At 44.4% G+C, this 25,901-nt stretch overlaps 1 protein-coding gene across 1 annotated transcript in view; it reads right to left on the bottom strand.

The window, feature by feature from the left end:
* The window catches only part of mitfa (melanocyte inducing transcription factor a), a 46,791-nt gene that overhangs the window by 14,474 nt on the left and 6,416 nt on the right, over window positions 1–25,901 (bottom strand). The window contains exon 2 of the mRNA XM_029247808.1: window positions 12,064–12,325. Within this exon, the coding sequence (XP_029103641.1) occupies window positions 12,064–12,325 (262 nt within the window). The remainder of the gene's footprint in view (window positions 1–12,063; window positions 12,326–25,901) is intronic.

The raw sequence follows: 25,901 nt of genomic DNA on the forward strand, positions 1-25,901 counted from the left end.
CTTTATTTATCTGGTATGCTTCTCCACCAACTTCCAAAATTAAGCTGGTTACACTGATTTACCCATTTATACAGCTGGGTAATTTTAACTATCAGTACAGGGTAAGTACCTGGTTCAACAGTATTATAGCAGCAGGCAGGATTACAAGCTGGATACTTTGAGTGCAAGGTGGCAGCTTTAACCAGTACGCCACCTGCTGACCCAGGAATTACTAACTGTTTATTTGATGCATTCTTCCCACTATTATTCAGGCAGAAAGCAACCTTTCCACCCATAAAGACGTTACATCCATTTGGATAACATGCATTTTGACATGTGGCAAGTCTCTGCCACACCAACAAAATTTCAACCAATTAAAGTTTCACTACTTTAAAGAAAGCAAAACAAATAGACCGAACTAGTTCACGTATAGTCTTGGCTCGAGAGCACGGAGCCCCACGCGTGTGGCGCGCATGATGCGGCCGTCACGGCAGCCACTTCTCACCGATTTCATTACGTGGTTGTTAGAGCGATCGTGGAGGGATGGCAAAACGGACCGGAGCCTTCAGGTGCCAGGGCAGGACAGGGTGCCGAAATAACCGAGTCCCAAATGTCCGGAGCACAATTCACTAAGCGCTAGAGGAGCTCACCGTTATTGACGATTGTCATTCACCGAAGCAAAAATGGGAAAACACACACAAGCTTCCCGGAGTGGTCTTCTTTGAAGCGGAACAGATGTTTCGCTGGGATGCTTTCATCATCGTGGTGTCACTCATGAGTTGTCCTCTCTTTTCCTTGCCATTCTTTCTCCCTGAGATGTCCTGGTGGCCTGGACAACTAGATCCCAGTGCTGCTGCATCTTGGACCAGCCCGTCCTGGTATTGTGGAGCAGCTGTGCTGTTGTCCCAAGATCAGAGCGCATTATCACTGCCACTTAGATCATCTGGGATCTGCAGCCAGGAGTCCATGACTGCTAACTGCTACTAAATGGCTCACCCTCCATGGACCTGGACACAGACTCTAATGGCTTCAGCGTTTAGCTCTGCCTATACACATATCGAATATGTAGATTGCCTAAGAGTAATGGGCAGCCACTGGTACTTGGACCTGCAGAGGTTTATTTTCCCACTTTTCTCTTAGGGATTTTTTTGTTTTCCTTTCCTCAGCTGCCAGTTGAGTTAGTATATGACTATTGATATTTCAATGTCCTAGCTGCTCTTTTTGCCGTGCTCTCCGGAACATTGTTCGGCACTCTGTGTCACCCTAGCGAGAAGACCAATATACGGTAATAAATTTTTTAAACTGATTTTTCTTTCACGTATTTCGCAAATTATTCATAATAAGAGTATAAGGGTTCCCTGAGTCAAACGGAAGCTGTTCCGCGTCCCGCTGGCACATCGACCGTGCGTATGTGGAAGGCCAAGGGAACGGAGATACTCAATAACGGTTGTGTGTCCAAACACAGATTGCACAGACACGTACATATGATCCCGCTGCGGTGGGAATACGACCGGAGATAGGGGGGACAGTTGCTGACGTTTTCTCCGCTGTTGCCGCTGGCAAGAGATGCCCCTGTGGATTTGGACTCTACTCAATGGATGGTCTGTTCCCATCTCTACACGGAAGACCAGGGCCACAGCGGCCTTTACGCCAAGCTGGAGCGTGTGTGAACCACCAATCCATTCCAGCCAGAGTCGCTCTTTTCAGTTTTCACAACCAATTGGATATCCATTTAGTATTTATCAGAAGAATTTTAGTATTTTATATTAACAATGCAGGCTGTATTGCATTGATTCATTTAGCTGATGCTTTTCTCCAGAGTGACGAACGATGTTAAGGTACTTACACTGCTTTACCCATTTATACAGCTAGGTAACTTTTAACGGTTCAAGGTAAGTAACTTGATCAAGGGTACTGCAGCAGGAGGTGGGATTCAATCCAGGGTCCTTCGAGTCCAAAAGCAGCAACTCTGACCACTACACAGCCTGCTGTTCCTATTAAATTCAAAGCAACCAATACAAAGCTTGTAGTATATTATTTTTACACCTGCAACTTTTTGTATGGCGCCACAGCAGCACGATGGCATAGTGAGTAGCACTGCTGTCTCACAGTGCCTGGGTGGTGTTAGTGGACATAGGTTCAATCTCCGCTCAGTCTGTGTGGAGTTTGCATGTTCTCCCCGTGTCTGTGTGGGTTTCCTTCGGGTGCTCTGGTTTCCTCCCACAGTCTAATGACATGCTGTTCAGGTTCACCCATAGTGTGTGAGTGACAGAGAGTGTGTGTGTGTTCCACTGATGTATGGATGAGTGACCCAGTGAAAGTAGTGTATCTAGCAGTGTAATTCACCACAGTGAATAAGGTGTGTGGTCTGATAACACTACATAGAGTTCACTGGTATCGCTTTGGAGAAAAGCATCTGCCAAATAAATAAATCTAACTGTACAGCTGGACGTTTACCAAAGCAGTTCAGGTTAACTGGAGTGGAGCAGGATGAAGGGAGTGATGTAGCACATCAAGCCAAGAATCACATATAACCAGTTCACCAGACAAACCTTATTGGACGTGGTACCATAAGCACAAATCCAATATAGAACAATAACTAACAAACATTTTATGAGAAATGCATTGTACCTACTCAGGAAATAAGCAAGAAAATAAAAAACACCAATATACTCCAACGTGCACTGGACAGGTCGAAGATGATAACGGAGGAGCGAAAATGTGAAGCGAAGTAGAGAGATACTGACGGGGTACCTGGAGAGGGGCCTTGCTGCTTTGCTCACAAGCTCAGCTGGTGTCCAGTGTGTAGATGTTCCCCTTATGCAAAAAATCTATTTCTGGCCCAATATCGTGCCGTCCCATAAAGCTGAAACCCTCAAGTTAAATATGCGTAAGATGCTACTACAGCATATTTTAAGAGAAAATATGAATTCGTCCCATGGATTTAAACTTTTTTCAAGTTGGGTTAAAAAAAAATCCCTGTATCACCTGCAGTCTTATCGTCAGGCCACGAGCAGTGACTGCAATAACTGCCGACTGCGTGGAATCTGGAAACGTCGGCATCCCTGTCCTACAAGTGGACATATCTGACTCCAACAGAAAGACTAAGGACATGGTGGCTTTAGCGAAGGTCATTGACTGTGCATGATGAGCTTCAGCTTTAACTAATTTTTTTGCAGACTGTGGTCGTGGGACAGCAGGTGGTGCAGTGGTTAGAGCTGCTATCTTACACTCCAAGGGCCCAGGTTCAAAACCCCTCTCCTGCTATAGTGCCCTTGCTCAAGGTACTTACCCTGGACTGACACAGCAAAAATCACCCAACTGTACAAACAGGTAAATCGGTGTACGTAGCTTAACGCTGCAAGTGGCAACTAAATAAATAAAATAAAACGTAGAAAATCTACAGGTCTCACTGAAAAGGACCCAATGTTATGTTGGTGATTTATGCATAACCAATAAAGACAAAAGGAAATAAATCATTTAAACATGCCTAGAATAACCATTTCTGTTGCATTTCACTGTGGGTTAAGGATAAGTCTGAGGCCAAGGATGAGCAAACGTAAAATAAATCGATGGCAAAGTCGTTCAAAGTAAGCGAAAATAAAGTTTCTACGAATTACTTAATTTTTTCTCTAAATACTGTATATAAACCATCTTAGTATCAATGACTCCCTTCTGCATTCATGACAGCCTCAAGGCCAGTTTTTTTCTTTTTTTTGTTGCTTAATTCTGCTAAAAAATAAACAGCATTAGAGGGAAAACAGTGTATTAATCTCATAGGCTGCTTGGTTTAGAAGAAGAGTTTGGAACAAAGGTCTCTTTTTTCATTCCTGGGGTGTACTTTAAGCCTCAAGCCAGAAACTGTAAGAGGAATATTAATTGCTTACTCCAGAAAGGGAAACATTGTGTGTTGCAGGAGCAATTAACTACATACTCTTTTTGACAATGGTGCTTATGTGTGACCCAACATACAACTACGCAAAGAGCACTTCCACAACCCAGTGGTTCAGGAAAATTAAAACATTTTCACTTAAAAAAAAAAAAAAAAAAAACCATCAAACTGATGGGTTTTACATTACATATTATGATTTTTTTTTATAGATATATATATAATGCACATAGTAAAAGTTGACAGTTTGCTCACACACGATCGAGTGTGTTTTTCATAATCCAGCCCACACCTCCAATCTAATCGTCTTGACTGGAACATCTGACTCCAGCTAGGTCCTGGAGAGGTCATCAGCCTAGGGGTTCACATACTTTATCCAGCCTGCAGTGTGAATGTTTAAATGATATATTCAATATCGTCCGGATGAAATACAATCGTTTGTGTTTAAATAGGGGGGTGCAGTGGCGCAGTGGGTTGGCCCAGGTCCTGCTCTCCAGTGGGTCTGGGGTTCGAGTCCTGCTGGGGGTGCCCCTCCCCCTACGACCCTACGCCCTGTGTTACCGGGTAGGCTCCGGTTCCCCGCGACCCCGTATGGGACAAGCGGTTCTGAAAATGTGTGTGTGTGTGTGTGTGTGTGTGTGTGTTTAAATAGCTTCAGCAAACTGCATTCGTCTGTTATTGGGACCTATCTGAAGATGAGACCTCATTTCATAGTTCATATAGAAATCCATGTCATGCCAAAGGCTTCGCAAACTTTTTCTTGCAACTGCTTATGAAGCAATCACGTTATTTTTCAAGATATAAAAACGCACACGAGTAGCTATTGCGGCACGAGCACTATGACAGATGTTATAACCCCTTCTACCCTCTCATCGAGCTGTCAAAAAGCAAGCGAAAGGCGCGTCGTTGACCGTCACCTGTCCGTGACCCTAACAGTTGGGAGCGCTGCATACCGAGGCTTCTGCGCCCGAGTTCGTCACGTACGAGGCTCTCCAGCCTAGCCGTAAACAGCCGTTTGCAGTGGCTTCTCAGGAGGATCCACTCAATGGAGCTTTTCTGGGGCCCGACAAAGGCGGCCTTCACACAGCCCGGTTATGACAAGGCATCAGAGCCCGCAGACCCTTGGGGGAAAGCACAATGATGAGGCATTATGCCGCGTCCGAGAGCCCGGGCTGCCCTCCCGCGCTCAGGCACAGCGAGCAGCAGCTGTACATGGGGAAGTGCAGCAGTCTGGCTGGCCTTGCCCTCCTCGCCGAATCATGCTGCAGGCCCTATCTGATGGCATTTAAAAGTCAACTGTTAAGAAAGCATTTATTCTAAAGCCGTCTCCAAACAACCGCGCTGCAGCAACACATGCGAGCGTACTATGAATAATGCTCAGCTCCATGTCGGTAACAGAGCAAGCGGGGCAGTTGGTAGCGTAGCGGGTAGTGCTGCTGCCTTTGGACCCAAACGGTGCAGCACTGGCTGAATCCCACCTCCAGCTGTAGTACCCTTAAGCAAGGTACTTACCCTAAAATTGCTCCTGCAAAATTACCCAGCACTGTAAATGGCTAGATGGGTGGCACAATGGCACAGTGAGTAGTGTTGCTGTCTCACAGCACCTGGGTAGTGTGAGAGGACGTGGGTTCGATCTCTCCTCAGTCTGTGTGGAGTCTGCATGTTCGCCCTTTGTCTGTGTGGGTTTACTCTATGTGCTCTGGTTTCCTCCCCCTGTCCAAAGACATGCTGTTGAGGTTCCTGCATAGTGTGTGAGTGGCAGTGAGAGTGTGTGTGTTCCACTGATGTATGGATGAGTGATGTAGTGTATCTAGCAGTGTAAGTCACCGCGGTGAATAAGGTGTGTGGGCTCATAACACTACATAGAGTTCATTGGAAGTTGCTTTGGCTCATAGCTAATAAGGGAAGCCAGGAAATACTCTTCTTATGGGTTTATGGGGAAGCCAACCCCTAGTTAACAGTTGACCCAGTCCAGCCAGGTACAGCTGAACAAGTCAACGACTTTGTTGCACCCAAGTAGTTCTGGACAGTTACAGCAGACATTCTCGAACCCTGCCGCACCTTCTTCCAAAGCAGGACTCGACTTTACACGTTTCCGCTGAGATATTTGTGTATGAGACAAATGCCATCTAGCAGGGTGAGTCTCACCCAACTTGTAGACACACACTGAACTCCATTCCAGAAGTGTTAATGGCTGGAAACAGGTGCAAACAAACATATTTTCTTGCACGGTTGCATCACAGGAGTTCAGCTGCTATTCATCCCAGGAAGCAAAGACCCTTTGTATAGACACACTGACCTCTCAAAGCAACAAGTTAGAGTTAGAATGAAAAGCCTACAACCAGTGTTCTTTACACTTAAAGGCCTCCATGGAAACATCATTCACACTTTGCAAAAATGCCTTGGCACATAAAAATCAACGTTCATAATTTTTTCCCGTTCGAAGATTTATGAAAATTCAAAAGTCAATGGAGCTCAAAATTCATAAGTTCAAAAGTCTGTACAGCATTAATAAACAATCTTGTTATTTAAGGATCCCTGTTAACACTAATAAAATTCATAAAGAGCATTTGATGAAAACATTTTTACTCTGATTCACACTGTGCCAGTTTTAGAAGCTTTACTGTTATAGAGAAGGAAAGAGCAGCCCGACCACCTCAAAATTGGTCAGATGTGCTGTCCAGTTGATTTAAGTGACACCACATACCAGTAAAACACAACATTCCACTTATGATTGACTTTTATCGGTGACTTTTAACCATGGTGTGGATCAGTCAGTATCAACATTACATGTGTGAAATACATTTCTGAATATCCAGCTTCAGTTTCAGATCTGGCTTTGTTCACTTTCCTATTCCATAGATGCTCTGTAGAGGGTATGAGGGTGAGTGACATCATCATGCAGGACACTAATGGAACCCCTTTATCCTTAAACAGCTATCCATTGACAGATGTATCCACATAGAGCTGGTAGGAATGACAGGTTCTCTCTGAATTTGTTGATCGTGGCTAATCTTAAAATATAAATGTCGCTGCAGCAATTTATACTTCAGGGGAATGATAGTGCAGTCAAATGGTGTTTGCAACTGCACACAAGAAGATTTAGTGGTGCCCTGTCAATGAGAGCGAACTGATGACACAAAACGAAAGACATCCTGCCAATGACACCCAATCCTGGCCAACGAAACCCATTTTTGGTCAATAACTTCCAGTCAATGGACACCTAGCCCCTGTCATCGAGACCCAATTAATGACACAAAATGAAAGAAGACCAATCAATGACAGCTTAGACTACTACTGCTCAGTTTTCACAGTGCATCTTTCCAGGAAATCGCAGGTTTGGCCATTTTACCTCTACATACTGTGGTATTTGGAGGTGTGGTTGGAGAAGTGATTTTACAACTGGATAACCTTCCTGATGTCAATTGTCTCATTTTACCTGGTCTTGGGACCAGCACCGAGTAACTGGTAGCTGGGGCTATGGGCAATTGTACTGCAGGCCTTTGGACTGTGGGAGGAAACCGGAGCACCCAGAGGAAATCCACGCAAACACGGGAAGAAACTCCATACAGACTGAGCGGGGATCAAACCCGTGTTCTCTCTCACCACCCAGGCCCTGTGAGGCAGCAGCACTACTCGCAGCACCACTGTGTTGCCCCAGTACCACCCAATAAATGACATCTATTAAATGACAGCAAAAATATTAATTAGTTCTACTGTGGCTACTGGGTGTGAATGGGAACCGTGTGTGTTGTCGCAGTAGGCAACTATACTCTTCTCATATAAAGGTCACAGAACACAGGCTGTGTTGAGATTCTGCCACTGAGAGACATGAGAGTAACAACTGCACTCATTGAGTGGAACAATAAATAAAGGCAGAGGGACCATGAGCATCCTCAAGAAGCCTGACATCACTCACATGGGCCCCTCTCTTGCACTCCGTTACTATGACTCTATACAGCACATATATGGAATATCTGAATAATTCTCACGGGGCAGCAGGTGGCGTAGTGGTTACATCCCTCACCTTTGGACCCAAAAAACCCACATTTAAATCCCACGTCCTGCTGTGGTGGCCTTGATCAAGGCACATAGTCTTTATCTATGCAGTAAAAATTACCAAGCTGCATGAATGGATTAATAATTGCAAGTAGCTTGACAGTGTATGTCATTTTGGGGGAAAAAAGGCACGAGATGAATGAATAAACGCAAAATCTTAAGAGCAGGAAACGAACAAACTCGTACATGAACCGCTGACATTAGACGGCCTACACCGGTGCATAACTCCAGAGTCCGCTCAACTCAGCCATTTATCTGAGGACACGCACACTGTTAAATTAAAACCTTCAAAGAGTTACGCATACAATACAATTTCTTACCGTATAAAACAATTTTCATTCGACAGCAACAGAACATTATACAAATAGAGATGTACTCACCCATCCAGAAGAAAAATTAAGAAAAATACTTTGGATTATACTACAATAATCATGTTGCCCTCAGCATACCATCTTGCAGCTATTAGCCAGAGTGTTTTTTTTCTTAAATATGCCCAGGAATGAAATTATTGGGCCTAATTATGAGCATTCTTTTCCGAATTAGTGTCCGGCGTGTGGACGACCTGTGCTCTCCTTTGTCTTGATCCCAACCTTTATTCCATACTAATTTCTCCAAGGTTACAGGTCATTGGGCTAATTAAGGGAGCCATCAGTCTTCAGACAAACTCATCTGAGCTTAACGTTTTCACTTCTATGGCCCAGTGACTGTGCCTGGTACCGCTGAGCTGACTTTGCCCTGCTGTGCGGCGTTGCAAGGGGTCACGCTAATCTAGCTACGGGCAAACGGGTTCGAGCCGCTCCGCCGCGCCACCTTCTTTTTGACAGAGGGGGGCAACGGGGGCAAATTCAGACAATGCAATGCTCTGGGAATTTCTCCAGTTCACCGCCTGGTATTCAGGCGCCACGGCAGAACGGCCCTCAATGAGGAAGCAGAGATCCAGCAATATGGCAGCCCTCAACTGGAGAACCTACTCTGCAACAATTTCCCTAAACAGGTCATGAACCTACAGGAGTCCATAAAGGGTACCCGAATTAAATAATAATTGATCATTAAACAGGGCGACAGCTGGTAGCGTAGTGGTTAGCGATGTTGCCTTTGGACCCAAAGGTTGTAGGTTTAATCCCCACCTCCAGCTGTAGTACCCCTCCACAAGGAATTTATCCTAAAAAATTGCTCCAGTAACATTACCCAGCTGTATAACTGGGTAAATCAGTGTAAGCTGCTTTGGAGAAAAGCATCAGCAGAATGAATAAACATTAATGTAAATAAGCTACATAAGATGTGAACTTTATTTCATACCAGCAAAAAGCTTAGAAAATCTAACAGGCCTGTGCAGATCATAGCTACAGAGGAGCCATATCAGTGTATCAACAGGGAAGAAAGTTTTTGAAAATGTCCCATTTGTCCAATTATGCGAAACATTAAACTGCTGCTACAGTGCCGGGCAAATTATATCGATTTGATCATGATGTACCGATGAGGAATGCAGAGTTTATTCAACAGAAATAAACTAAATCCAAAAGTAAGCTTGTTCAACATACATGTAAATTGTGTCCCCGGGACTGCGTTTTACTGCAGAATCATCCAATTACACCTTTGAGTCCAATGAGACCAAGTAAATCCATTCAGATTAACAGGCAAAATTCTCCAATGTAATTACTGCTCCTGCACATTAAAGCAGTATATCTAATGAACGGTATAAAAAGTAAGCAGTTGCATAATGGCGTTTCTTTTTTCAAGGCTAACAGGACCATGGTGGTAATACTGTCTGATCATCACAGCAAACTGGAGGAGCTTAATCTGTAGGTTTATACAAAACCTGCAATAAATGTGCCGTACAAAAATTAAAAAGGCTGAAATATAGACTGAACTATATGCAGAACTAGACATTATTTAGCTGACACTTTTCACCAAAGAACCTTACGATTTAAGCTGCTTACAAAGATTTACCCATTTATACAACTGGGTTTTTTTCCCCTTTCAATGGAGGCACTGAGACCCGTACTTAAGGGTACTACAGCGGGGGGTGGGATCTGAACCTAAACCACATGAGTGCAAGGCAACAGCACTACCTGCAGCCCCATAACCAACAACAACAATATTATTAGAAACCATTTGCATAATATCCATGCAACGTTTTCAACAAATCCCAACTTGCATCACTTCATTTTACAATGACAAAATCTACTCTCTCACGGCATGAGGAGGATCAGTCTTTTTGACAGATTTTGGCAATGTCGAGTGTTCAACAGCACAACGAGTGTAACATCACCGCAATTTACTGCAGCTTAATTATTACAGGGACAGCTAGTAGCGTAGTGGTTAGAGTTGCTGCCTTTGGACCCAAAAGTCACAGGTTCGATCTCTGGCTGTAGTATCCTTGAGCAACATACTTACCCTAAATCGTTCCAGTAAAAAATTACCCAGCCATATAAATAATTGCAACCTTAATGCTGTAATTTGCTTTGGAGAAAGGCATCAGCTAAATGAATAAATGTAAGTGTTACACCATAGTAAGTTCAACAGGATGTGCATTAAATGTCATTCTTCCAAGAGCATCATAAATAGAAGGAAAGGAAAATGCATAAATAAAAGCTAAATGGGATTAGTGAAGCATAATGAATATTAACACTGGGTTATTGATAGTGGCAGCACTGCAGTGCATATATGCAGAACTAGACTGCAATCCCAGCGGAGGTTTTTGCAGCAGTTACAAGCACACTTTCTCTTATCAGCGGTTACATTATAATTACAAGGTAGTAGCAGTCATAGAGGTAATACGTCAATGATAAGAAGTTTTTTTTTGTTATGTTACTGATAACATAAATGGAAATACACTATGGCAGGTATGGCGATGACAACGGTGGCGCTATCAAAGCAATAGATAAAAGAACCGGAAATATGAATGTAATAAAAAAAGGGACAGTATCAGGCTTTCGGCTTCGTCTTATCAAGAATTACACATTTATAGGACTCAGAGGAAAAAACCTAGAACTGCCAACACGCAATATTAAACAGGACCTTGACACCATTCACTATGATATTTCCATTAAACAGAAGGTCAAATTCCTCCTTATACACTTAATGCAAAGAAAAAAAGGCTAAATCCAAGACTAATAGACAGAGCTGTTTGATTCCAAGGGACTGTTGCCTCATCAACCAAACGCAGATGGCAAATATATTTGTCAAAGTAATTAATAAGGTATATGGAAGATAAATCTGGTGAATGCCCAATTAAAAATTTCTATAAACTACAAAAATTTTTTGATTCTTCAAACATAAAAAGAGAAAGTGTGAATAAACAGCACATGTAATAAAAAAAAGGACCTTTGCTTTCCAGGAAAAATAAGAAAATAACAGCTCTTATGTTTTACAGGCCATTACTTTCAATACACAAGAATCCAAACTGCTTTCCCAGAAGCGACGAATAAACATTTTGCTCCTAAAGACAACACCTCCGAAATGATGCATTGAGGCACGTAATAAATATTGTATTTTTTTGCGGAATAACTGATTTCAGTCGACTACAAATCCTGGCATTAAAGCAAATCTAAATCTGAGTTTCCTGACTTTGCCTCCTTCCCCATCAGATGCTCACATTTCAATAGAGCAAAAAAGGTAATGCTGGACAAAGTGCTTACGCATTCTTACCCGACGCTGCAGGCTTGGAACAGGTGTATGTTCATTTCAGAGTAATTATTATATCATGCTTTCTCTCAGGGCACAGAAATAGTACACAAGTCTGGCGTCTCCCCGACTAAGGGGGAACTGAAGAAGGTGAAAAAATGCCAATGGAGTCGAGCAAATAGGATTAAACACGTCTAGGGCCAAACGGTTGGAGAAACAGTGTGAATTAAAGAGGAATTTTCGTTTGGGGGGGGAAAAAAAAATCACCATATGGACTTGAACAAAGTTTGGTCTATTAAACTAATTTTTCGATCGCTTTGGGCTATGAACTGCCAAACGGACAATTTTCTTCCAAAATCAGGTGGACGCTGGAGTTTTCCAGCATTAATATCTTTTTATCTCGTCTCCATACCTTATCCAGAAGTGGCTGAACACTACGTGTCCATGACGGCAGAAGAGTCACAGACGATGGGACTCGAGGCTGTTTGAAGAAGCGGAGGTTCGCTTACCTTGAGCACTTCCATGGGCACGTGGGTAGCGGCGGGCAGGCCGGGAGGGGCGCTGACGTCGATGGCCGCCGTGGGGGTGCCGGGGCTGCGCCGATGCTGCTGCTGCTGCAGGAATTGCGAGGTTTGCTGCTGGCGCTGCTGCTCACGGCGCTCCTGCTCCTGCAGCTGCTCGCGCATCAGTTGCTGCCGGAGGAGCACGCGTGATGTCATAACGGACGCGCTCAGCGCCGTCTTGGAGGAGCCGTGCTGCTCCGACGGATTGCTGGGGGGGGGGGGGGGGGGGGGAGGCAGAGCAACACCGGTTAGAACACAAACGGAAACATATTTGTGCCTTCGGATCCAAGTTCCAAGTTCAAATCCCATCTCCCGCTGTAGTACCCTTGACCGAGGTACTTACCCTGAACTGATACAGTAAAAATTACCCCGCCACGTAAAGGGGGATATCAGTGTAAGTGCCTTTGGAGAAAAGCATCGAACAAATAAATGCAAAGAGGGAGACCACGCAAGTGCCCTATCCTCAAAATTCAAAATGATCGGAAACAATCACAACACAAAACAAGCACCACTCTGCTACCTGATTATCCTGTTCAAGTCAACACAGAAATGGAATGTAGCAAATAAAAATGTAGCAGAGGTCCTGGTTGCTGCTTATCGGTTACGTGTTTATCGCCTAGAAAATCAAATTTCGGTGCAAACCTGAACCCAAAGATTTTGTTATACGTGGACAGCAGGTGGCGTAGTGGTTAGGAGCACTGCCTTTGGACTTGAAGATCCCTACCCCTTGATCAAGGTACTTAGTCTGAACCGATAGAGTAAAAATTACCCAGCTGTGACCGGGTGAATCATTGTTAGTAGCTTAAAACTCTAAGTCGCTTTGGAGATAAGTGACGGACAAACGAATAAATGTAACGTAAAAAATGGGAAGGAGCTAAAGGCACCTCAGACCTTCTGCTCAATGGACTGCCTTGGTGGCAATCAACCAGTCTGCTCAGATGTCCAGATGCTTGGACCAGTGACCAGTTCTAGGACTGGCGAGACGAGTATGGGTAGTACGACGACCTCCGTAACTTGAGATTCCACATCTCCAGCTAAAGAAGCATGGTGGCTCAGCGGGTAGCACTGGTGCCTTATCGCATCAGAGGTGTGCATGTGGACATGGGTTTGATACCCATGCTGTCTCTGTGGGTTTCTTTCAAAATCTCTGGTTTCCTCCCACGGTCCAAAAACACATGTTTCAGGCGTACTGGTGACTCTAAAGTGCCCACGGTGTGTGTGAGGGTGTTAGCGTAGTGTAAGCCAACGCGGATAAAGGTGTCAATTAAATAGTAGTCAACAATCACTGTGTGCCGCTTTCGAGAGAAGCTCCTGGCAAAGCGAATAAATGAGGAATGCCCATCCCCCACCCCCTCTCGAAGATGAATATATAAATAAATATGTAGCTTTCAATGTTAATGACCACTTCTGTCATCCTTTTGGACTGTGAAGGATTTTCTGCATTTTAAAATGAAGTCATAAAATAATTATCTGGAGTGCTTGCCGTTTCTGAGCGAAAATGAGTACAAATTTCGCCATGAACTCCTCCTCTCCAAGAGTTCCATCTGGAAAACATAAACACACACACACACATCATCTGAAACCGCTTGTCCCCTACGGGGTCGCGGGGAGCCAGAGCCTAACCCGGCAACACAGGGCACAAGGCTGGAGGGGGAGGAGACACACCCAGGACAGGACAGCAGTCAGCCGCAGGGCATCCCAAGTAGGACTCGAACCCCAGACCTGCCAGGGAGCAGGCCCCGTCCAAACCTGTTGCACTACCACCCCCCTTTGTAAAACAAAAGAAAAAACAATCCTAATAAAAAATAAAATAATAATAAAATACTACCCCGAAAGCGCGGTGGCGCAGTGGGTTGGACCAGGTCCTGCTCTCCGGTGGGTTTGGGGTTCAAGTCCCGCTTGGGGTGCCTTGCGACGGACTGGCATCCCGTCCTGGGTGTGTCCCCTCCCCCTTCGGCCTTACGCCCTGTGTTGCCGGGTAGGCTCCGGTTCCCCGTGACCCCGTATGGGACAAGCGGTTCAGAAAATGTGTGTGTGTGTGTGTGTGTGTACTACCCCGAAAGCAGGTGTCTGTTAAAGGAATTGATGCTTTTCCCTCCAGAAAGCCCGAGGCTCGCCCAGCAGATGATGGTTTCGGCGATGGTGGCGGCTGTGCCACTGTGCCATAATTGTCGTAATGAGACAGTCGAGTCAACTGCTGCCTCCGTTCGTGGAAAAGGCCCGGCATTGGGAGGAAATGTGTATTTACACCCCGAGAGCCCCGTCCGCCCTCACCGCAGAGCTTCGCAGAAATGTAATTGCGCCGAAAGTCCGACCACATCCTGCCCAGGGTCCTGGAAACTTCATCAACGTGGTCCAGAGCCTATCCCGGAAGGGCAGAGTCCCAAGCTAGTCCAGGGTACGCTGTGGATGGGACCCAGTCCACTCAGCGTAATGATAAATATAATAAATCATCCTTTACAGTTAGCTGACGCTTTCTTCCAAAGCAGCTCGCAGTGTTCAGCCACTTAATTATTTACCCGTTTAAACGGCTGGGTAATGCTACGCAATGTGGAGTCTTTTTTTTTCCTCTCCTCGGCTGCCAACCGGCCACTTCCTCATCATAAAAGAAATCTGTGATGACTTACGTATTGAGAGAGGTTTACATTCCATTATTTTATAATTATAAGCCAAAATTTTATTTTATATTAGAATCCATTTTATCGATTTAGCCGCACCTATTGTTATTACAGCTATCAAACGTAACATGTTGTGTGTGATAGTTTATTTTTATACAACAAAGCAAAAGACAAAGTGCCTTGCATTGTACTTTTAACCAAAAACACACCTTAAATACTTAGTAGACTACAAAGAGAATGTATCCCAGCATTCCAAATCACTGCATCCCCACTCAAATTAGGACAGGATATTTCCACCGTCATGGTGACACATCAGGCAGAGCTGTTGCCTTGGAGCTCCTGAAATGTGGGTCTGGACATGGGTTGGATGCCAGTTTCCATGTTCTAAAGTGCTGTATCAGCATTCATTTAGCAGACTTTTTTCTCTAAAGTAACAGACACCTGAATCAGGGTGACTTACAGTGTTAGACAACAGTAAACCCATGCAGGTTTACACATCCATAAAGCAGAGTAACGTAACACACACAGACACACACAGATCTTTTTGACTGTGGGAGGAAGACAGACCGCCTGGTAGAAACCGACGCAAACACAGCGAGAACATGCAAACTCCACGCAGACTGAGCCGCACATCCAGCGCACAGGCCAGGTGCTATGAGGCACCAGTGCTACCTGCTGTGCCACCCCACCCTGGTAGCATAATTCTATTTATTTTTCAGATCTGTTCACAAACACACAAAACACAGGCCCTACACCCATTTCAGTACGAAGAAACAATAAATACCCCGACTGGTGAAGACTTTAGAAGTAACGTTGACACAACCGGTCCGTTCGAATCAAAACACCACTTTGTTCAGCCCGGTAGAACACGCCTACCTACCGACTGCTACTTGTGATGTGCGGCTGCAGCGGGTGAGGCAGATCTCGGCGCACGCTCACGATCGCCACTCGCACGTTTCCGTTTTTTCCCCCCACTTTCACAGTTCGACGGGGTGACGCTGGAGTGGCGACAGAGTGCCAACTTTCTCAGGCAACGTCTCCAAGCTACGGCAGAAAGTCCTATAAATAGAAAAGGGCCGCCTGAGCGGCCACGAGAAAACAGTCTACATTCGAGGGTCCGACTTCACAACCCCTCCTCATACCTGCCGCCCCTTTGTTAGAAAGCACGGCGCCTGCCCAGTCCGACCACCACCTTTGTGTACAATCGTCAACCGGCATGGGGGCGTGGCTTAAGTGTAGCTCCGCCCACTAGTGCCAACCTCATCGGGACAGGTGCTTGAAGCTTTTCCCTTCGTTTTCCTTGTATGAGGAGCCAGTTTTCATGTGTCCCACGAGACAATGAACAAGTCATCTCATTACATGATTCTGGTTGCACTTTGAAAACAGAACAGGATCTCATGCAGATTAATTTATAACGTAAGACTATTGTCGGCATGAGGATTTCAATGCTATTTCAATGCTACTATTTGTTTTCCAAGGTGGTGCGAGCGTCACAGCTCTGCTTTGGTTTGAGGGGTGGAGAGTGAGGCTGTCGGTCAGATTTGCGAGGGATCTCGTCCTTTTGGAGATTTCTTTTTGGGCCAATTTGGATTTAAAATTGCGGTTGTTTTTAGTTATTGTGTTTGGCTTAATAAAGGAATAAATAATTCTTTCTGGCAGCCAACATCAGTTCCCACCAGAGCTCCAAGTCAAAGGGTCACGCAAAAACAGGTAACCCAAAACCAACAGAATACAGTTAAATTACACTGTGATTTTTTTTTTTACTGGTCTGTTTTTATTATAACTGAGAGGGTTCTGACTGTACAAATCCTACCGTAAGGGCAACTGTATTTCACACAAATGTTGCCATAGTGCTAATAAAAATGACACAATGAATCCCAGCAAAGCGGTAGAGTCGTCACAGACACACAGTGAAGGTGCTCCCCTGAACGGAAGAGCAGTGACCGCTTCGGGTTCGAGTACTCACAGGTAGCAGCTGCGGAAGGAAAACGGCCCACACGCCGCAATTCCCAGGGCCTCCATGTTTTCCTTGAAGGTGCACCGCCAGCCCTTGGCGACCAGCGAAAGTCACAGCGCTCCCGAGCTGAGTGTGTCAGAATAGGAGGGAGCGTGCGTGTGTGTGTGTGTGTGTGTGTGTGTGTCTGTGGGGAGGAGACTCCTGGCCCAAAACAGTAGGGGACACGGTGCGGGCAAAGAGAAGAAACACACTCAGACCTGCTCAATCGACCACCTACCGGCGAGACCCCAGGCCTGGCACACACACGAAAAGCATGCTCGCACCATTTACACAGTTATTAAGAGGAACCCAGGCAGCAGGCAACACCGAGGTAAGAAGTGTTGTCTTGCGGTCGAGAAGTCCTGGGTTTTAATCCCACCTCAGTCAAGGTACTGACACTGAAATGACAGGAATTAAAAATTACTTTGCTTTATAAACTGGTAAATCACTGCAAGTAACTTAGTATACAGGCTAATTTCGCTACTAATTTGCCACGGACAAAAGTGTCAGCTACATAATGAAATTTAAGTTCAAAAATAGAACATTTATTTGAAGGTTTCAGGCCACAATGATCATTACTGTGACCTGTTCTGAGGTGCGCAAGTGTAAAAAACATAGTAAGCGACATATTTAATCATAAATATGTAAACTGAATAAAACTAGATTTTTTTACTTTATTTAGGTGCAGTGTGTGTTTTAAAGTGTTTTGGTCTAACTATAACCATTATCTTGTGATTCAATTAAATTTATAGTGCTTATGAGAGGTATAATGTATGTTATAAACCAGAAAGGCTACATAAAACAAATATTCAGCATGAACATGTATGCTTCATTTCGATCAGATGGTACCGATTATCTGTTTCTTTATGAAATCAACACTTTTTTAGCCTATTTCACATTTATGCTCTCTCAGTGATTTTCTGTGGAAATCTGAAATGATCTGACTGACATGACAACAATGTTCATCGCTACTGGTCGACTGAAAACGGCAGCTGGGCAGTTTCCATCTGCATGCTAGCTAAATTGATTCATGAAATTACCTCATTACACTGCGCCGTTGAGCTGCAGTCAGAAAGGATGCAGCTGCATTCTCAAAATTCTCACCATTCCCATTTGTGACATTTCGCAAAAGTGGATAGAGTCTGGTTTGCCTTAACAGCCTCTACACAAAACACAGATGGAACGGTAGCACAGTGAATGGTGGTGCTATCCTACAGTGCCTTGGTGGTATGAGAGGTTGTGGGTTTGATCCCCGCTCAGTCTCTGTGGAGTTTGCATGTTCTCCCTGTGTCTGAGTGGATTTCCTCTGGGTGCTCTGGTTTCCTCCCACACTTCGAAGACATGCTGTTCAGGTTCACCCATAGTGTGTGAGTACCAGACAGAGAGAGTGTGTTCCAGTGATGTATGGATGAGTGACCCAGTGTAAGTAGCGTATCTAGCAGTGTAAGTCACCGCGGTGAATACGGTGTGTGGGCTCATAACATTACATAGTATTCATTGTAAGTCAATTTGGAGAAAAGTGTCTGCTAAATAAATACTGTTCACATTTACTATCCTTATCGAGGTGAGGTCAGTATGTTACTATTACTATCTTGCTGCTTAGCTGATGCTTTTATCTAAGGCAACTTACTACATCTGACCCATAGAGATGGCGGGAGCAATTCAGGTTAAGTACAGCCATCTCTCAATTTACAAAATTAATCCATTTTAGAAAATGGTGCAGATATTGAAATTTTGGATGCCAAAAGCCATTTCCCGTTATGTTAAATGGGAAAAATAGTGCGTTCCCCGCCCATCCAAAAACCTCAAAGAAATTTTCAGGCATGACTTCTACTGCGCATTTAAGTTGTCACCTGTCCACAGCAATTTATGAGCATCGCTCCCATGACTCTTCATCATCGATAACAGTAATGAGCCCTCGAGGAAAAACGTTAAAAAAGTGTTCAAACATGAACACGTGGGTGTTAAGCTTTGATTTAAAGATGTCCAGAGCAGTTCGATAAGGCAGGAATTTTGCATATTTAGTGGCTGAACGTTTTGCAGCTCAAGAACACAGTATATTTTTCCCCCATTTAAATTAACTGCAATTAGATATTTTTAAGAACATTAATAAGCAAATACTCACTACCTGCATTATGCAACAGAAGCCTGTACCTTGTTGCCCCTAAGTATCTATTCTAAATTACTCCAATAAATCCAGCCATGTAAATGGGTCAAAATATTGTAAGTCTCTCTTGGATAAAAATGTTGAACAAGCAACAAAGCAATGAGAACGAGAAAGTTGGCCGTCTACCACCTCTTCACTGCACCGTGCCTCACTTGGTACCTTTCATACTCCAAGTCAAAGCAGATGGGGATAAAAAACAGATTAACACAGAAACAAATCAACGCCCACAAAAAGGCATTCATGCACGCATTTTTTTGGCAATTCAGATCTTCTGCATAATTTTCCTTTCACGCATTGCTGGCAGTATTCCCGGTGCATGTGCCCATCCTACTAGCGGTTGAAGACATACAAGTCTGTTAAAGGCAACAAATCCAGGAAGGAAAAGCAAACAACTGAACGTGCACAAGCACAAGTCTCATTAATAGGAATGATCAAAGGACTAAATGCACCGAGAAGAGTTCACGATTTCGAGGTGAGATTCAGCTTAAAAGGGAAGGAGGAACTTTGAATGACTGGGACACCCAACGGTTACAGCAAGGTGAGTAAAGCGTGACAGTATTCCCGTAAAGCCTCAACTCAAAGGCATAGCGTGAAATTACCTTCAGGACCTTCATTTGGAACCCAAAGCATCACTGATCACACGGGCCGCATGCACTGCGACTCTTCGAAACGCCCCACAAGGAAACATCAACCCTGTTGACTTGACTCAACGGGTGGCTCGAGTGATAATTTATGCAACTCGGCGACTTCAAATCAGTTTTGCGTACTTCACCGAAGATCTCCCGGCATAAAGCCCGTCCGCCACCTGCAAAGGATGGCGAACGTGACAGATTACAGGCAATTTTCAAGCAAACTTCGCGCACAAGGAAGCGAAGAAGTGCTCCAGCACAAAACCGTACCGCAGGATTTTGCCTGTGGTTCGGCTGCCGCTTCGATTTTCATGAGAGATGATCGAAACATTCAGAGACCAGTTATGAATTCCAAAGCACAGTTCAAATTCAGAATTTCTAAATGCTGTCCCCTTCAAAGCCATCTCCCCAGATGATATGCATCCGTCACCGTGTTCCGGCCACTTTCACAAGCCACGCTCCAGGTCTTCAGCTGTGATGTGCCGGAGTATTAGGGACGCTCAAAATGTTATCAACTCTTGTTCCTTTTGGATTCAATTCTTGGTAGAAAAGTAAAAAGGTTTTGGTGTTACAGGATTTATTCAGCTCTCCACTGCTATATCCTTACGTTATGAAAAAATGAAAATCAAGGTGAAAACAATTACCGGATGAGGGAGATTTGAACAAAATAAAATGATGCATGTGCACTATTATTTTTAATTAAAAAGTCTTACAACTTTCTGATCACACCCTGCAACTTTAAAAAAAAAAAAAAAAAGAAAAGAATTACCAGCAATGTGGAAGACTGGAAAAGACATTTACATTCATTTGTTTAGCAGACGCTTTCCACCGAAGCAACTTATAATGTTCGGCCACTTACAATTATTGACCCGTTTATACATCTGGGCAATTTTACTGGAGCAGTTTAGGGTAAGTACCTTGCTCAAGGGTACTACAGCTGGAGATGGGATTCAAACCTCTGACCATTGGATCCAAAGGTTATAAGTTCAAATCCCACCCCTTGTTGGAACACCCTTGAGACAGGTCTTTATTCCAGTTGATGCACTAAAAACAAGCCGGCTGTATAAAAGCGTAAACATTTCAAGTCATTTTGGAGGAAAGCGTCAGGTATATAAATGTAAAATGGCACTTTACAAGTCATTTGGGAGGAGTGACGAGACACTTTCTGTGCACAGGTAGGGTCTATAAATTTGTTGTCATCCGTCTCCTCTTTCCACCCAGTTTCTTCGCCTTCCACGTATGAAGCGCACAGATTGTACGATCTGGGCTCCCTGTTGATCACCGGAAACACTTTTCCCGAGAGGCCCGCCGATAATCGCAGGCCCCCTCAGCTCGTGCACAACACTGTATCCACGGAGCATGTCCTCGTGAATGACCGCGACACGTCTGTCTCTGCTCCAGTCTGCACTTCCACATGACGTGCGATACCGTAGTAAACATTCAGCTGCCTGAGGAACACAAACACGGCCCCTGCCAAGCGCGTAAGTTTACATCCGTGATGTCACCGACAGAGCGCACATATGGTAAGGCAAGGTGGCACCTGGCTGCGTCGATCATTCACGCTCCCAGCCCCTCCTCCCCACACTAATCGGAGAACAGCGTGCGCCCGCTGGTGCATTCTGGGAAACGTTGCTTTTAAAAACGCTCACCAGCGCCACGTGGTTCCAGCTCCTTCAACGAGAACAGCCAGAGTCGTGCGTCATAAAAATCGCACGGTTCCGAAACGTGCAAATTTAATTGAGCTGGGAAAAAAAAAAGAAAAAAAAAAAAAAAAAAAAAACACACAGCACTGCAGTGTAGCCAAGAACTTTGACATTCGGGAAACAAAATATATCTAGGAACTGTTTGAGACAGTGTAAGAGTTCCTAAAGCCCTTTACACTCTTCAGGTGCACTTGACAAAGTGTGAACACAGTGGCGCAAAAAAAAAGGCAGAAATGAACCGCCACCCTGGCATCACACCCCCCCCACAACGTGCGAACCCTCTGAGGATGATGCACGGCATCGGGGTGGAAAAAAGTGCCGTGCTTTGGATGGCTAGCTGAACTAAAGCGCGCCAGTTCAAGGCTCCTCCTTCACCTACGTGGAACAGCACGTCGATTTCCCCTTTAAAATGAGCATTAATACAATAACGTGGATGTTGGAAACAACACACGTGCACACATCCCCCGGGATACGACCATTCGCGTTAAAAGAATTCAACGTTGCAGGGAGTCTCGTTTAATAATCCTACTTCGGCGTATGAGGTTTTTCTTCACCACACAAGGGCCAAATTTGGATCAACTGAGCAAACCGAGACATTTTATTAACATAACAGATGTGTTTCTCCAAAGTTTGTACAATGATTATTAGTATTTAACAAGTATTTAGCTGATATCTTCTCCCAGGTGACTTACAATGTTAGGTACACTGTAGTAAACTACCTACAGTCATTCACACACCTATAGCAGCATAACACACACACACACACACACACACACACACACACAGGTAATTTAGAGTGATCGATATACCTGAAACACATCTTGGGACTGTGAGAAGAAGCCCATAGGAACAATGGGAAATGTGGGGGTGGAGGAGCTTTACTCATTGGGGAGAACTCATATTTATGGTATGTATTCTGGTGCTTACCGTTACTTTTCAATGTATTTTATAAACACGTTTACATTTACATGTATTTACGTAGCAGGCATTTTTCTCCCGAGTGACGAACATCTCATAGAAAATGCAATTTGTGTATTACGTTAGGAGAAAGAGACACTTAGATGCAGACGTGTGATTCTGAAGTGCAGTTAATTGGTTTCTTTCCACCATATGAACCGACGTTCATCACACGAGTAGCTGCATAAAACTTTATCAGAATATAAAAGATTCCAGATCACTTTCCTAGTAATTTTTTTAGAAATACATAGAAACATTTACCCTATGTTACAGGAGTAGCTGCATAAAGGTTCATCCAGCATCATCTTAAAGTTATAGAGCATGAACATTTACATCTTACATGGAGTTAAGAGATGATGGGCGAAGTGAGTCCGGAAGAGGTGAGTTTTAAGACCCTTTTTAAATTTGGACAGGGATTCAGCAGTTCTGAGTGAGAGGGGGAGGTCGTTCCACCACAATGGAGCCAGAACCTAGAACCTCCGTGCTTTACCTTTCGTACGTGGGACCACCAGGCGGGCAGATGTGGAAGAGCAAAGTAGTCTCTGTTGGGGTGTAGCAGATGATCAAGTTCAAGTTTAATACTAAATGTGTTTCTTTTGGGGGTAAGCACATGTACGTTGTATAAGGTTTATGTGATGGCGGTAAGACATGGTTTTTGACTATGTGCGGTGTCAGGAGCAGAGCAATGTAAATGTAACACACACTTTTCATACACTACAGGCGATTTTGAGTACACACGAAACACATGTCCTTGGGATGGGGGAGGAAACCAGGGCACTTGGAGGAAGCCTAAGCTTTGTTAAGTGTACAGTCAGTCATAACTACTAAAAAGATGAATGAGTGCAGGTAGACATACAGTAAAAGAACAACTGATGATGGGAAACTTATGTTATTGTGTAACTACTGCGGTAATGGTGTCTATTTAATAAACCTTGGTTACATTTTACATTAATGGGCGTCAGTTTTTGGGGTTTAGCGCACAAACATTTTACCATTTCACACTAATGGTAATTATATCTGTGCGAACCGTGAACAAGGTCTCGTGGCCACGGCTCAAGTCGCATTGTGTTGGTAGGGGGAGGTGGGGGCCAACATGGGTTTATGAACACTTTGTCTCCATGACAGTGGGGTGGCCGTTTCTAGTCTGTGTTTAAGGGGGCCAGAACTGTGCCCAGAACCCCCGACCCCCCACAGCGCAGTCCCATCCACAGCTCCCCCAGCTTTCCCAGGCAATTCAAGCCCAGACCTGACATGTGGACAAAGAGGCGCAACCCCAGCACCTCTACAGCGCGGTTTTGAACCGTGGAACGTGTACGTACAGGTTCCCCACGTTGTTTGAGGGGCGAAATCCAAACGAACGAAAAGTAGGACACACAAACAGCTTCTGAGCATTTCGAAACAAGTCAGCTGGAAGCACGGAATCTTGGGGAAATAAGTGTTAGGATTTATTCATTTTAAATTAATTACATCACGGTAATTATTGCGGTGTTACATGACGCGCCACTAACGGCCCAAACCGGCACATCTCACTTTTTTTCTTTCGGCACTAATTAGCGCCACATACATTACTGCGCGGCAGCTATTTCGCGGCACGCCAGGTTTCCCGGATCAGATGTTCCTGCCATCTCTGGCTGGGCGTGGAATCGGCTTCAGGTGTTTGCCGAAGCGCAGGGAAAGCAGCGCGGAGGTGATGTGCGAAAACCAGTATCTCGTTGCAACCAAGCCAACGGCGTAGCTGCAGGGACATAGCAAAACGGGGCACCTGTGCTCACCTGCCACAGATTTTTTACTGTTTTTTCCAACACAACCACAGGACAAAAGTTTGCGTTGCTGAGGTGCACATGTAAAATAGAGTGGCACAGTGAGTAGTGCTGCCATCTCACAGCGCCTGGGTAGTGCAAGAGGACATGGGTTTAATCCCCACTCAGTCTGTGTGGAGTTTGCATGTTCTCCCTGTGAGGTGCTCTGGTTTCCTCCCACACTCCAAAGACATGCTGTTCAGGTTCCCCCATAGTGTGTGAGTGACAGAGAGTGTGTGTTGCACTGATGCATCTATGAGTGATGCAGTGTAAGTCACCGTGGTGAATAAGGTGTGTGGGCTGATAACACTACAAGGAGTTCATTGGAAGTTGCTTTCGGAGAAAAGTGTCTGATAAACAAATGTAAGATAGAAACTTCTTTTTCTGAAATTTAAAAAGAAAGTGGAAATGAAAGCTTGTTTGCTGCAATGCAAACGTATAAAACCTCCTTTGCTAAAAGAAAAACTTTGCCACAATTCAATTGCAAGACGAAACTTCAACGGCTGCAATGCAAACATAAAACAAACACTTTTCCTCAGCGGCAATAAAAACACAAGACAAAAGCTTAGTTTTCTGCATTTCAGACTCTCAGAGGTGTGTGCAAAAGAAATATTAACCAACCCAGGAGAAGCTGTTTCCCCATACCTTGTACCAGTGTTGAGAAAGGTGTATTCAAAAACAAACATATTTCTTTCCCATCTCAGAAGAAAAATGGATTTAAAAAAAGTGAAACAAAGTGTGCGCATCAAGTTTCGTGTGAAAAATGGTTGAAGTGGAACAGAAATTTTCAAGATGGTAAGAACTGCCTTCAACTGGTGACGATTCCTTGCCCAAGACCGTTATTTATGAGGGCAGAAATGTTTCCAAGGAGACGAACGTTCAGTCAAAGATCTTCCACGTTCAGGTCAACCTTTGACATCATGCAGCACTGTCAATACCGCCATGCCGACCGTGTTTTTCCACTGTTTCCGCTAGAGGTCAAACAGTTAATCGGGCCTTGTATAAAGGGGTTTTTCATCCATGGAGCGATAAAGTCAGGAGAAAGTGCCGAGAGCGGCAGGAAAATGGTCAGTGGTTTCTGCACCGTGGCAACGCTCCTTCACACACTGCTGTCTCTATTCAAACATTTTTGGCAGAAAAAAAACATTCCTAAGACCACGCCCTCTGCATTCACCCAGTCTTCCTTTCCGTGATTTCTTTCCGTTTCCAAAAATCAAAATGAAGCTGAAATGAAGGGGATTTGAGGACACTCAAGCAATCCAAACTAAAGTGATGGACTTTAGTCACATGATGACCGCAAATGTCCAGCAGTGATTCGGAAAGTGGCCGGAGCGCTGGGGACAAATGCACATCATGTGCGGGACATTAGTTTGCAGGCATATGAGAGCCCATAATAATAACATATGTGTAGTATTCTTTGGAATGGATTCCAAGTTCTGGAACTTTTTAACGAGACCTCGCATAAGACGAAAACTTCATTTGCTGCAGTGATACCAAACGAAAGCATCGTTTGCTGGATTATAACTGCAGGTCAAAAGCTGCGGGGGCCACAATACAAAGCCTTTGTTTACCACAATGCAACCACATTTATTCACTTTTTGCCAAAGCAACTTACAGCGTTAAGGTTACAATTATTTAGAAATTTACACAGCTGGGTCATTTTACTGGAGCAATTCAGGGTAAGTACTTTTCTCAAGGCTACTACAGCCAAAGGTGGGGACTGAACCTGCAACCATTGGATCCAAAGGCAGTACCTCTAACCACTACGTTACCAGCTGTCCAAAACCGAAAGCTTTCTTTCGCCACAATGCAGCTACAAGACAAAAGCTTCGTTCACTGCAACACGATAAACGAAATCTGGCGGAACTGTGCTGTAGAAACTGAGCAAAATCAGCATCAGCAGCAACAATCAGGA

This window comes from Scleropages formosus, chromosome 22, assembly GCF_900964775.1.
Source record: "Scleropages formosus chromosome 22, fSclFor1.1, whole genome shotgun sequence".
Taxonomy (NCBI): domain Eukaryota; kingdom Metazoa; phylum Chordata; class Actinopteri; order Osteoglossiformes; family Osteoglossidae; genus Scleropages; species Scleropages formosus.